This window comes from Cyprinus carpio, unplaced genomic scaffold (genome assembly GCF_018340385.1).
Source record: "Cyprinus carpio isolate SPL01 unplaced genomic scaffold, ASM1834038v1 S000006615, whole genome shotgun sequence".
NCBI lineage: Eukaryota > Metazoa > Chordata > Actinopteri > Cypriniformes > Cyprinidae > Cyprinus > Cyprinus carpio.
In genome coordinates, this window is record NW_024879254.1 from 1,026,646 (window position 1) to 1,041,365 (window position 14,720).

General features: G+C 37.8%; 1 protein-coding gene across 1 annotated transcript in view; it reads right to left on the reverse strand.

The window, feature by feature from the left end:
- Positions 1-1,111: 1,111 nt before the first annotated feature.
- Positions 1,112-14,720, reverse strand: part of LOC122134590 (connector enhancer of kinase suppressor of ras 2-like) — a 38,607-nt gene continuing 24,998 nt past the window's right edge. Inside the window, 15 exon segments of the mRNA XM_042754914.1 lie at positions 1,112-1,520; positions 3,023-3,724; positions 5,798-5,880; positions 6,032-6,102; positions 6,181-6,252; positions 6,507-6,580; positions 6,953-6,967; positions 6,969-7,126; positions 7,268-7,316; positions 8,684-8,732; positions 10,003-10,037; positions 10,371-10,609; positions 12,022-12,102; positions 13,347-13,507; positions 13,612-13,742. Of these exon segments, the coding sequence (XP_042610848.1) occupies positions 1,299-1,520; positions 3,023-3,724; positions 5,798-5,880; positions 6,032-6,102; positions 6,181-6,252; positions 6,507-6,580; positions 6,953-6,967; positions 6,969-7,126; positions 7,268-7,316; positions 8,684-8,732; positions 10,003-10,037; positions 10,371-10,609; positions 12,022-12,102; positions 13,347-13,507; positions 13,612-13,742 (2,142 nt within the window). The 3' untranslated portion in view covers positions 1,112-1,298.

Genomic DNA, 14,720 nt, shown 5'->3' on the forward strand with positions numbered 1-14,720 from the left:
AAGACCCGGAAACAAGCAAAAACAGTCATAACATCAGAGAAGCAAAGCTTTTCATCTTTTGTCATCTTTTTTTGTAGAAAAAAAAATACAGAGTAGAAAGGTTCTGCGTTTGCAGAGTCAAAAGATTGCATTCACGAGTACAATTCACAGTTTTAAACAAGGAAAAAAACAGAGGATGCAGCTATGCAAATAATATGTTCTTATATACAGACTGTTCTCTGGCCTGATAGCATATAGTAATACTTTTTTAAACCATGCATGAGTTTAGCTATAATATAAATCTTCTAAAGAAGCCAAATTAAACACGTTACTACCTGCCAGGAGTTCATCTTTTCCCAAATGCAAATGTCATCAGACTCTCAAAAAGAGACTCTTCGGCATCCAACTGACTCGTTTTCTGTCTTTTCTCTCATTTCTCTAATACACACACACACATACGCACACACACACACACACACACACACACACACACACACACACTTTCCAACACTCTTGCTTGCTTTGAGAGTTGTATAGAGTAACACAGTAGGGCGGTGTTGCTTGGTAAAACAGAGTAAAGCCTGTTGCCCATGGCTACATGAGTGCTCTTCCTGCAGCATTCCGAGGGAAGGAAAAAAAAAAAAATAAAAAAATGAAATTATATATATATATATAATATATATATATATATATATATATATATATATATATATAAATAAAATAAACTTACAAGCAAAATCTTCAGAAGATATATTTAAAAAAAAAAAAAGAGAGAGATTTTTTTAAACTCCAATCAGAGAGAAAAAATAAAATATTTGTTTTTAAAATACGGTCCTACTTTGTTCAACAGTTTGTCAATTAATCTGAAAAGATGTTTCTTCAGGCATGCAGTGGGCACCTCACAGGGGCCTTTCTTCCATCCGTCTCAAAATGTGGCCGTGATGAAATATATTGTACAGAGTTTGCAGTGAGCCATAAATGTGCAGGTAACACTTTCGCTTCCGTGACTTTTTGAGCAGTTACAGTCGCCTTTCGGTTTCAGTGGCTGCGTGTCTGTCTGCGGTAGTTCTGGAGGCTGGGTCAGTTCTTTGACATTGATCTTACAGTGTATTGGTCAATCAATCCGGGTGCCACTCGCGGTCAGGAGGAGGGCAGTATCAGGTCATCCGTCAAGGAAAAAGTGAAGACAGTCTGGATCCACAGTGTTTTTCAAAGTGTGTGTGTGGGTTTGAAATGCACGACTCACTTTATTCATATACCTTTATGTCTGTATTTTAGCATGTGACTGTTTGTTAGTCATGTGGGTGCGTGACTGTGTTTCACACGTGTGTTTCTATGAAAGAGTGAGTGTGCATCATCAGCGTTGGCGAGAGAGGTGAAAGGTCGTTGGACTCGCTGGGCGGTTCCAGTGGGGCAGAACTGAACTCACAGACATCCAGGAAGAGCTCATGGTTACGTTGCTTCCATTCACGAAACTTCCTCGAGGTCAAACAAGGGTCGTCCAGCAACTGACTGATTATCGCCAAGTCGCCCTCCTTTGCCTGTTGGTGAAGAGGAAAGAGAGAGGTTGAAAATTCACTCAACTCCAAAAAGTCAAGGTATTATTTGTAATCTTCAGATTTACCAAAACATCAAAAATCTGTGCATAGAAAGAATGTGAAAGGTAAGGCAGAATTTTCTGAAAATTCAGTTAACACTACTAAACAAACATTAAGTCACCTAATTAGTATTCATGAGCTAAGCTAATAATATTTAAAAACATGCAATTTTACTGTTCAGGTAGTTCCTACACCCTTGCCAGGTGGCAGCTTACAATCTTGCTAAATGCTTGTGGAGATCCTCTAAAATTTTCCAATAGATTCCTCTCCATTTTTTTTACAGAGATATATTTTGAACTTGACCTATTCAGACTGTGATGGCATTTCTGTAATAATATTTTTTTTCTATTTCCTTTATAAAATTGGTAATGCATGCTACTATTGAACTGCTTTGGGTTAGTATGATTTTTTTTATATACTTTTATTAAAGGTTTAGTTTATGAAAAGATGGTTTTTGCAGTGGCGTTAGTGATTAATTGAAGTGCTCATCTGTGTGAAGACGTGCACAAGTTGGAACACAAAATTAGATATTTTTGAGGAAATCTGATGAAATCTGAGAGCTTTCTGACCCTGCATAGACAGCAATGCAGCTGACACGTTCAAGGCCAGAAAGGTAGTTAGGAAAACAAAAGTTGTTAAATTGGTAGATGTGGTGTTAGTGGTTTAAAGTATTGTTGTGTAGGTATGTGATTAGTTTTTGTGCAAAGAAAAAAAAACTTTATTCAACAATTTCTTCTCTTCCGTGTCAGCCTTTGATGTGCGTTGAACCACTGATGTCACATGGATTATTTTACAGATGTCCTTACTACCTTTCTGGGCCTTGAACGTGTCAGTTGTGTTGCTGTCTATGCAGGGTCAGAAAGCTCTCGGATTTCATCACAAATATCGTAATTTGTGTTCTGAAGATGAACGCAGGTCTTACGGGTTTGGAACGATATGAGGGTGAGTAATTAATGACAGAATTTTCATTTTTGGGTGAACTATGCCTTTAAAGCAAGGATGTGTTCAATTGATCAAAAAAGTAACACAAGACTTGTATAATGTTACAGAAGATTTCTTTTTCAAATAAATGGCATTCTTTTTTACTGTCACTATCACAGAAATAAACTTATATAAAATAAACACAGAATAAACAAATAATAAAAAAAATGCATTAAAATAGAAAACGGCTGTTTTAAATGTAATAATATTTTACAGTATATCTATATTATTGCATTTTAATCAGATAGGCTACATGTTTTGGTGAGCATAAGAAACTTTTAAAAACATACAGATCCCAAACTTTTACCACAGTAGAGTACTTACACTATTTTTTGTGTTGAATTTATCATTCATCTACAAAAAACATAACTGGCGTGGAGTTTCTAATAGAAGTTTACCCTGTTATAGTTTACATCCAAACCCAAAAGTAAAAAAGGGTCAAACTGCTTTCTGTGTTTGCATCCCTTTAGCGTGGAGCGGAGAACCCGTATACGGTGCAGTCGTTCATTTGTGGCAGGGTCATTGCTGCGTTTGACGAAGGAGCGTCTGAACTCTTGTTTGGTGGAAGGCCTCTGCTGGCCAAAAGCCGAGAGACTGGCCTGCTCTAACGATCGGTACAGCTCCTGCAGGCCATCCGTGCCATCGGACACTTTCTCTTCGCTCTCAGGCCTCCTGCTGCTAGATTTGCGAACCTGCTTTTCCTCCTCCTCTTCCTCCTCCTCTTCCTCATGGAGATGAGTTCTTGGCCTCAGAGTGCCGTGTGTGTGCGCGTGAGCGTGTGTACGGGCGCTGCGGTGCGAGTGTCCGTGTGTGTCGCGATGGCGAGGGAGGCTCTGACTACGCTGCTTGTGATTGTGATGGCGAGGCCGGGACTCTTCACTGTCCGTCAACGGAAACGGCCCGTCACGTTCCAGAGGACGCCGGCGCTGGGCGGGGAGCGTGGCCTGTCGGTGCTTGTCAGGTGTCAGCAGGGCTGGCTCCTCCGCTTCTGTGGTCTGAAGGTAGTGTAGGCCTGTGCTGGTCAAAGGAGTTTCAATCAGGTCCTGCCATGAGCGGCGTTCTCGATGGGAGGATCGGCAGGAAGAATGGGACTCTTCGGCGGAGGAATGCGAGAATGTGGAGCCACTGGAAAAATGGCGTTCAGGAAATGGACTGGACGAAGTTGCCTGAGGACAAAAAGAAACACTGGTCATTATCATTGTCAGCTGTCTGTCAGAAAAGTAGAGGTATAAGATGACAGTCAGAGAGAGCGGCAGTTTGTTTTGCACCAGTAAAGCGCTGGTATGGGAGCTGATGTTCAGCAAACCTCTCTGTGAGCAAAAAAAAAAAAATGACCCAAACTGACCATGTTACATCATATATTGCCATAAAACAAGCATGCAAATCACAGCTTTTATTTGCAGTTTATTTTCTCTTTGGAAGTAATGTAAATTACAATCTTGATGCCATTATTATGAGCTGGCAGGTCTTGGTAAGATTTTTAATACTTCTGAAAGAAGTCTCTTATGCTCACCCAGGTTGCATTTCTTCGATCAAACATAAACTAAATCAGTTATCCTGTGAAAAATTATTACAGTTTAAAATTACTGTTATCTATTTCAACATATTTCAAAATATAATTTATTCCTGTGATTGCAAAGCTGAATTTTCAGCAGCTTTTACTCCAGTATTCAATGTCACATGATCCTTCAGAAATCATTCCAATATGCTGATTTGTTGCTCATGTAATATTTATTATTTGGAAGATCATTTTTTTGAATGGATTAAATGGTTGTGTGTAGCCTATAATCTAAATAATTTTTACAAATAATTATAAATAAAAACTTTTTTACTATGAAGTTTCATTCATAAATTAAAATTTGAAAATCAATTTGAAATCAATTTGAATCAATTAAAAATCTATTTCAGACAGAAGGGGGAAGAGTGGTTGGAGGGAATAGGAATATGAACAAGGTGCTACAATGGGTTCTTATATTTGTATAACGAACCTAGATCTGTGCCATGCAGTTTTGTTTTGCAAATTATATTTAAAAAAATTGCATTATCCTGTCATCACCCTGATGCTTGCATTAGTCATTATCCTGATGCTTGACTTCTGATTTTACTGGTTCCTGATTTGAGGTTTAAGTGGAAATTGTTAACAGGCCCCAAAACCAGACGCCAATCACTGTGTTGAGGTCATCACCGTCATCACCACACTTTTTTTGCAAGGTATTAGCAAGAGGAAGCTAGAAGTCTGCATTCCCGCGGCTCTCCCCAGATTTATTGCAACGTTGGATTAAATTCTCGAATAAAACACGGTAACTCTGGTGTAATCTGAATGAGAGCGAGCGGTCTAACAATATCCCATTCCCGACGTCCTTTCAGAACAGCATATCTGCGCTTTACTCACTCTTATCGACCACCGTACAGCCTGCACTCAGGACTGTTATGCACACGCTGCACGCATGAACCAGTGCTTTCTGCTTCAAGTATTTTATTTGTGGGGTCTGTGCATGCAGCATCTGCATAACAGTCCTCAGAGCAGGCTGTACCAGCGGTGAATATACGGGCCTCAGACAGAACAGGCAGGTTGTCGATCAGTGACAGAGCAGAATAAGGATGGTGCTGTGCTTGAAGCACATTCAACTTGGACTGGACAATGGTGAGGTTTACTGTTAAGAAACCCATGCCAGGCAAGTCTGACTCGGGACATTCTTCTGTGATTTAATTTCGCAATGGCTACAAGCCAATGATTTTGTACATATTTTGCTATTAATTTTAAATGACAGATGTCGAATAAAAATAACATAGGCTACAATTTTTGTAAAACCTACATTTTTTTTTTTTTCTCTGCAACACTTTTTCCTATTGTGCTGACAGCAAAATGTAAAACTAATTTGAGTCTGGACAAGATAGATAAAATAACAAATAAAATTTTTGTGCAGACTACAGTTATCTCTCTCTCTTTCAGTAGTGGAAATTTAAATGTGAGATCCCCTAGATGTGGATCCAGCCACGCCCCCTGGATCTTGTGTTCTGCAGTGAGGGGCTACTGCGGTGCGGTGGGGTGGAGGGGGTTGTGATTAAACCATAAAACCACATGATTTGTTGCTTCTTCACCACAGTAAGAAAAACTCCCATACTGTCACAGCCCTAAGTGTGACGGTAGAAATAGAAATAGTTTCTGTTAAAGAAAATGAAAATGTGTTTTGGGCTGAATGTATGCAATGTGTACTTAGATGTGAGTTTAGACTCACAGAGGGGTTGTGGTGGTAAGTGGCTTCCTGTTTGAGTGTCATAGAGCCATCAGCCTCATCCTGGTCACTCTCACTCCAGTAATCTAAAAAAAAAAAAAAGAATCACATATACATGACATTATAGTTTATAATAGTCAGATTAGGTTTTTACAGAACAATGAAATGGTGAAAAACTAGAGTCAGTGAGATCACAGCACTATGGGCTCATGATTTCATCACAGGATGTGATCTCACCTTCATCAGGACGCGGTACCGGATCATCAGGCGTGTAGCCAATCGCAGCCAAGCCTAAACGGTTCATCCACCTGACACAGGAAACACAGACGTGAGAGGAAATAACAGAGTGGGGAGCTGATGTCTGAACGGGCTCTGAAACCACTTACCGGTTCATCTCCTCTAAATGATCTGTAGCAAAAAAGAAACTCTTAATTTTGGGATGACATGCTTTGAAGGCACTGAAAAAAAGACAAAGACAAAGAGACATTCACACACAAATACCTAGTTTACATGTGTGTGTGTGTGTGTGTGTGTGTGTGTGTGTGTGTGTGTGTGTGTGTGTGTGTGTGTGTGTTTGTAAAAGAAAGATCAGCAGTTCTGCAGTGACACAATTTCCGCTAGGCGATGGGTTTCAAACACAGACCCACCCAAAAACCAGCAAACCAAACACAATAGAGAGAAAGAGTGATTATTGTTGTCCTCTAACACTCACTGTTTCCTCCTGCACTCAATTGCTCTGTCTATCCGAAACTCTGGCAGACAGATGAAGCCCTCTGCTTTCTCATCCTGAACAAAGAAATAAAGAGAAATAATTTCGGCATCATAACTACGGCAGTTACATGACAGTATAAATGCACAGATTTTCTCTAAAACTGAGAGATGTGATGCATACTTTAATATGCAAAAACTAGAAAACTAAACGTCACTCCCGGGTTTGAGCCTGTTACCAGGCCATCAATGTAGGCAGCAGGTAATGAAAGTGTTGACAGTTGTGTAATTAGTGATAATAGTAGAGATTGACTGGCTGGATGTGGAACTGTAAAGCTATTTTAGATCCCAGAAATAGTTCAAGTGGAAATGGATAAAAGATTGAATTCTATACACTTCCATACATCCTACACACAACCCAAGAGAAGGGAATTGTGTTTGTTTACTTACGTTCTGATTGGTGTACCCAGTACAGGTTGGAGTCTTTGAGAACGAACCAGTACTTCTTCCATTTCTGTGTGAAGTAGCCGGTGGCATCCTTCTTTTTCCATAGCCAGCCTTCACAGTCACCATGACCCAGATCTTTGCAGGCAATACGCCTCCTGCTGGCACTACTGAGGGAACCTACACACACACAGCATATTAAATGACCGAATAACATTGTGATAATATTCTTCTTGACAAACACAGCACAGTATAACAAAACACACAACCCATGCGCTCAAAGTAAACCCAGGAGCTTGTATGCATCTCATCTCATTGTACCTTTGCTTTTTTTCCTGGACTTGATCCTCAGAGAGGCATAATGTACAGACTAGAGAGAGGAGAAGAAGGATGCATAAGAAACAAAGAATTGCTTGTGTCATTCTCATAAACCAAAACCTTGAGGATTTCTATAACAGACATACAGTATACATGTTCCTCCTTACATATATTACAAATCAATAGGGATGTAACGATTAACCGCGAGCCGGTCAAAAATCGATTAAAATATGTAATGATTCAAATCAGTTGAGATGCCATATAAATCGCGAAACATTTAGAGTAGGAGTTTAATATGAATGTATCTCTGAGGGGAACTGACTGTGTTTAGAAAAGTTTATGTGGTATTTATTTTTTTTTTCATCTTGCCTCTGAACAATGCATATTAAAGTAGTATTCATATTTCATCTTGCCTCTGAATTTACAGCGGTAACCAAGGAAACACTGTATCATTGCTGTTCATAACGCGCCACCTGCTGTCAGAGAGTGAGTCTGCGTCTCATTCAGCTCATTTGCAGTTTTGTTCAGATATGTTTTATGTGATATAGTTTCACAAAACTAAGTCAGACCATTCTGTTTTTTGCTTAAAATTTCTAAATTAATGCAGTCTTAGATTAAAAACTACTCATGCAGCACGCATGCTATATCTTTGTTTGGATCATGATTGAAATCCAGTAGTTGCCTCTAATCTCAAATGGAAAGAGCACAGAAAAATCCTTGTTCATACTAAGAGATTTATTTTATTTGTGTAACATACTTGTTTGATTGGGGGTTGTTGGGGTAAAATTTCAATTTAGTTCTGTTATATTTAAATTTCACAAAGAAACGTGCAGCATTAGCCTAATAAAATGACACTTTTTCATTTACTGTATAATGTCTTCAATTTCATTTTGTTAAAAAGAAATAATGAGAAAATGGATTTGTGAAATCAAAATCGTGAATTGAATCCTGAGTGAATCGTTACATCCCTACAAAGTCTACAAAATATTAATTTTGAATTTAATAAGTAATAAGAAGCATACATCCTCATTACTGCAGTGTCCTGAGCATGATCTAATCTTAAAACAAAAAAAGTATTTATATAATTAACAATATAGTTAGACAGATAGTGTGATTAATATTAAACTAAAGCATTTGTTTTAATCAATTAAGAATCTAAAGCATTTGTTGTTCATTTCTTATATTGATAAATGTACTTTTTGTCTTAAAGTCCAATCCTGAATAATATAATAAAAAACTGGTGTTCATCAACTAATTTCTAACTACCACAGCTCTTTTTTGCTGCCATATTGCAAATAAAAATTCTCTAATCAATCAATTAAAAAATTTAAACTTCTGAAAATTGTATCTGTACCTCTTGTTTCCAACAATATGTATTCGCATTAACACTACTGATGCTGTAATGCGCTTGTGGTTTACCTTCCTCATTGATGCACCTGCTTGTCGGTCCAGTCCTGAACTGGCATATCTGTAGAGAGGGACAACAGGACAAAGACAACGAGACAGTCAAGAGACAAGAAGAGAGTTCTGTTTTCAATGGCGTTTTTAATTATGTGATTATTAGAACTGCCTGAGCATAGCAGTGTAATTTATGATTCCACCTGCAGCAAGAATAAAATAAAAAAAAAAAAATTTTTTTTCTTTCTCACCTATTTAACTCAAACAAAGGCACAGGTAGTGGACAGGATGCTGGGGTTTGAGGTTAACTTCATAACTAAATGAAACCACCCTAGCACAGCACCCTCAAACATACACAACCCTCCTCTCTCTCACACACACACGGGCACACACACACACACACACACACACACACACACACACACACTAGTAAGGACTATACTCTTTAATCTAATTCTCTTTATGCATCGTAACGGCAGAGAAACAGAGATCATTCCATGTTCGCACTTACAGCTTCAGTCACAAAGCAAACAAAAACCTTCTTGAAACTGCAGCCAAGGAATTTCTGTTGCTCAATTTTTTAAATAAATGGCGGTTCATTAAGATCCTCACTGTGGTGACTGTTGTATGCTCAAACAAAAAGTGTGCAGCACCTCTCCTTCATATTTGTTGCACTAAGATGACATGCTGTCAATTAAGAACTCAAAACTTGATTTATGATGTAAAAAAAAAATTAATTACCATAAAACCGGCCACATTTATACATCAATGACATCAACTCTATGTTCAGAACCCTGGCTATTCCAGTGACAGTCAGGTAATAAGGAGGAAACAGAATTGATACTGTTAATCATAACACCACCCACTCTAATGATAAGAATAAAATATGGGGAAATCTACTTTCTAGACATCTGGCCATGTGTAGCACTTGCTGTCCTGAAAACCTTTCTGAATTAGCTCAGCGATGAGAATCAGAGGCTGAAGGTTATTCAGTTCGATTTAAACCATTTGAGTGTCACATGGCAGGGTAGATTATGATATATTATTGTCAATCTGTCACAGTGTAATGCAGACTATGCAAAGAGGCACATATTACAGCATGGACCAGTTCAAATCGATATTAGACCCAACAGTCAACCCACAGCTCATGTGTAAGCACTGTTTTTCCTAAAGGGAGCGTTTACAAAGAATTATTGAGGACAAAGCTGAAAATAACAGCCAAAAAAAGACATTTTTTGCCATAACCTTTACTCTTTGTGTTAACAAGTCAACCCCAGAGGATAATAATTCAATAATACAAACAAATATGATCATTTAAGGAAGGTATGAAGATTACTTACCTATCAGCATCTGCTCGAAGTGTGTCTGCAGCTCTCTGGGGCAAAAAGCAGAATGACAGAGAACAAGAGACAGAGAGGAAGACTGATTTGAATTTCCTGTTCAGTGTTATGAAAAAAACCCCACTGTTTCAAAGATGTGTGTGTGTACAGTCACGTGATCAAATTATGGATCAATAATTTGACTAGTATGTCACTAGATGAGGCAATTTTTAAATTTTTTATTAAACAAATATAAATGTCAGAATGTTTGATATGCCTCGAAGTTAAAACACTAGTATTTGAAGACCAAATCGATGTTGACTGACATCAAGCAATTGCAATTGCGTGAGAAAAGTCACAGCTCAGATCAGATTCGACATTTCACTTACATGGTAGTGTGGCATCGTATTAGAGTCGGGCACGGGGAAGGGCAGCCCCTCAGGGGGACCTGTGTCCAGACGCACGGGAGGGGCAAGCATAGAGGGACTAATGGGAAAACTGGGACTGCTGGGATTTCGGCTCTTCTTCCTGGATCGCCTGCTTGTGTCACGCTGGGAAAACTCTGCCTCTTCCTGGATCAACAAAATCCTATCATCACTGAGGAACCGCAAGAGGGAGGAATCCGAATCTGATGGGCAAAGACAGAAACCAAGCAGTGAGTCACATTCTGAGCCTAAAACATTAGAATGGGAACAAAAGCGTACTGCAAAATATTCAACTTTCCATGACTCCAGCTGCCTCGGCACGAAGCTACTCTTACACCTTCCTGTGTATGTGTGTGTGTGAGGTTTTAGAGGTTTATTTCCCCTCATGGAGGTTTGCTTTCTATTTACATCTGTGCTAATGTCACCTACGCAATCTCTGTTCTATTCTTAAAATTGTGTTTCCACAAAAAAGAAACAGGGAAGTAATAAATTAGTCATTTGACATGGTTACATGTCACCTTTCACACCCCAAAAACCAAAAAGTATAGTTGGTTACTGTCATTTTTTTTCCTGAATCTTTAAGTTAAATTAGATTAACACTCACACATTAAGAGGAGTTGGTAAAGATCAAAAATATCAGCTGAAAGCTACTAATTAAATATAACTTTTTCATACCTTAACTTTTATGTGTTAAGTCTTTTCTTTTTATTGTTGATATTCTACATTAATCAACTATTATAAGTTTCAGTGTTCTGTTGTTGCTTTTTGGGAGGGAAAGAAATTCTAAAATATATTCAGAAAAAAATGTACGCTGTACTGAACAACCAATGCTAGCGGTAATGGATGTATACATTTCCTCCTGCTTTCTGAAGCTCAGATGGCTTCTTCAAAGAAGTCTGTCTTACACTTTTGCTACTCTCAACTTTCACAGACAAGCCTGCGTAACAGTATTTCCTGCTTTTGGCTGCAAAGTTCACTAGAACAAAGTCACCAGCTTACAGCGCTTTGTTCTCTGTTCTCATGCTCTGAAAAGTCAGTTCTATAGTTTTGTGACATTTACATTCTTCATATATACTTATGAAATCAACTTACACTGCAAATGCCAGGATATGCAACTAAGAATGCCACGTGATGCTAAAAAACTTGATTGTGTTTACCAAGAAGCAGCTCCTAACTTTGTAGTTAACTTCAAATACCAACATTAACACAGACATTCAGATATTAAGAAAACACATGTTTGGTATAATGTAATATGTGATTTTTATAATCACAGATCTCTGAATATGAGGGGCACTTCCTGAATTCTAAGAAAATATGAGTGGGCTTACACCTCTTTTTATTAGTGATACTGAAAGCGTTAGAGATGGAACATTTATTACTGACACTGAGCTCTGACCTAAAATCCTCACAGAGGCCAACATCTGTCCATTTTTTTAAAAGACAGAACTGTTAATGCCATTTTTAAGTGGACCACCAAAATCAGTGTTGGCCATGGGTGTCAGAAATGTCTACAATAACAATAAGGCACATAAGGTTTTAATTAAAGTACAAGTTGGTGCCAGTGGAGTAAAAAGTAGTTAATTGGTTAAATGTGCCACCAAATTAAAATCCTCACCTCTGCTTCCTCTTTTGTAAACTCCAGATTCTTGAGGCTCTGCCAGCCATTCAGTTCCCATTGAAACCTGCCGGATATCACCTACAGGCAGAGACGTATATTATTTAAGTGTGTATCTGTGTATGTACTGGTGTATTTCAGAGCATCTTTCATCTATTCTCTTTGTGTGTATTATAGTGCATGTAGTAGTGCAACAGCAATATACTAAATGGCTGAGATTTGCAGTTTAAAGCCGGAGCTCTCGAGTGGCTTAATCTCCTGTAATGCACTGCGTCTATGTCCGGCTTAAAAAATGGCCATCCAGACATGATGTAAGATGTACATTATGTAACTTCGCATAAGCAAATACAACAGTTTATTTAATAATATATAAAACAGTGCGCAGTTCCATATATTATTTAAAACAGAGAATGCAGTATTCAGTATGTAGTGTATAGAGACAGTATGTATGTACCATAGTATGTTGTTCTGAATTGAGAGTACCTTATGTATATGAATTAGGACAGTAACAAAGAAGAAAACTCTTTTAAATTCAAACTGAAACATAGCAATCAAAATCATCCTGTACAGACACAATAATTATTTTTAATTAAAATGAGCATTAATTGTGTATATATATATATATATATATATATATATAAAAATACAATCCTAATATTTTTTAATCTAATATATATATTTTTTTTTTTTCATTTTTATATACATTTTCTAACTTAAAATCAGAAAGCTTTTATTTTGGTGGCTTGCTGGTAAGTAAGTATATGTGCCGAGTAAAGCGCGTCAGTGAATGAAATGTCACAGTTTTTCATTTTGCTCTGAAACCGGCAGTGCATAGCCTAGATTTGTGCTTTATATTTGAATGGAAATCTTATGCAGTATTACAGTTAGTCAAATTAGTGCATTGACAGCTGTCAACCATGTTGGTACACAAATGAGCGGTCTGAACTTATTTACCCAGCACAATTTTTATTTTGGTCATGCATGCTCACCTGTGCACCACTTTCTTTATATGTATTATTCCTGATTAAATAAATGGAAATTTGCAGTAAAGAAAGCTAGGGTTCCTCTGCTTCATTTTGAAAATAATGCTACAATGCAAAAAAAAAAAAAAAAAAAAATGCTCATGGTCCTAAAATAAAGCTCATTTTCTTAATAAAAAATATAACTTGAGGACATCAATAATAATTACATACAAATAACTTAATTTAAATTAAGGTTTAAATTAACCATAATTCATTTTAAAATCTGTTTACATGTAAATATTATTTATTTATTTGTTCATTCATCTTTTTGCATATTTGTAATTTTCAATTGCATCGTCTTACTGTGAGTTGGAGTCCGGTCTCTGCGTCGCAGTCCGGTATTTCTCCCAGAATCCTCTTCCAGGAGGGGGAAGTACTGACCCCCCAGTACTTCCTGTTCTACATAATACCCCGGGGAATCCGAGCCAAACACACCAAACCCACCCCGATCCAGATCATCCTCTCTAAATGAGTGAGAACAAGAGCCAACGAAAGAAAAAAAGGGGAATTACACCGACATGCTAAATTAAACAGTTTTGCATACATCTTATATTTCATATGTGAATACCTGTGTCCGTAGACAGGGGAAAGAATAAAAACATCATGTCCCCCAGGTGTGTCCACTCCAGGTGACAGGCCCACTGACCCAAGCGTGCTGGGTGGAGTGGGAGAACCACTGCAAGGACTGGTGGACAGTGGCTGTCAATCAAAAACATGCACAAAATAGCCTCAGTATGAAGCAAATGACACTTTGTTGATGTTATATTAATGCAATAGAAAAGAATTAGAAGAAAATCAGCTATTAGACCATACAAATACCAGACAAGTAAAAAACTTTTTTTTTTTTCAAATATAGTTGTACAGTATGTTAGTCTGGTGCAGTTAGTTTCACTAGAAGGCAGGACAGAGATCAGTCACACACACACACGTCTAAAGACCTTTGACTAATAAAGGACCAAGAGTGTGATGATAGTGTTGCCCTTAGCAACCATGAGCGCTGCATCAGTCAGTTAGAAATGAGGAAAAGCATAGCAACAAGCAGTAGACAGCAACCCAAGAACAAGAGACAGGAGAATCATGTACATTAAATACTCTGATGGATTTATCATTAGCAGTTATCAGTGGGCATTGTTTAATTGCACATAAATATTTCAGTACAAATATGTCCTTTTATTCTTTAGTCATTTTATCCAGTTGTTCATTTATAGTGCCATCTCTAGAGGTGAGCGATATACCGGCTGGTATGATTCATCTGTAGAAATCTGTCAACCGGTAGAGATTTTTGACTATCGTCTTTATCACTGTTACAAGCTCACATGATGTTGCTGTGCTACGTGGTCACGAAAACTTGTCGTTTGCAAGCATTTTTAAGCATTGCGTTTTAAAATCAAATGATTTTAAGCCATTGAAATGCAATCAGCAGCGAAAGAGAACTCATTAGGCTATATGCACGTGAAGTTGCTGCTCATAGAATGTGTTATTTTTGTCGCTTTATAGGCCTTGAATGGTTAAATACACACACTTGTATGTGAAAAAATTCCCGTCCCAGCAAGTTTCCTCTTAAACAGTAATTCAGGTCTTAAGTGAAAGCAAACAGCTGAGAAAGAAAACGTGTAGCAGTATATTAGATCTGGGCAGCTCTTAAAGTGACAGCAGTCTAATGTTCATGCTGTCTGT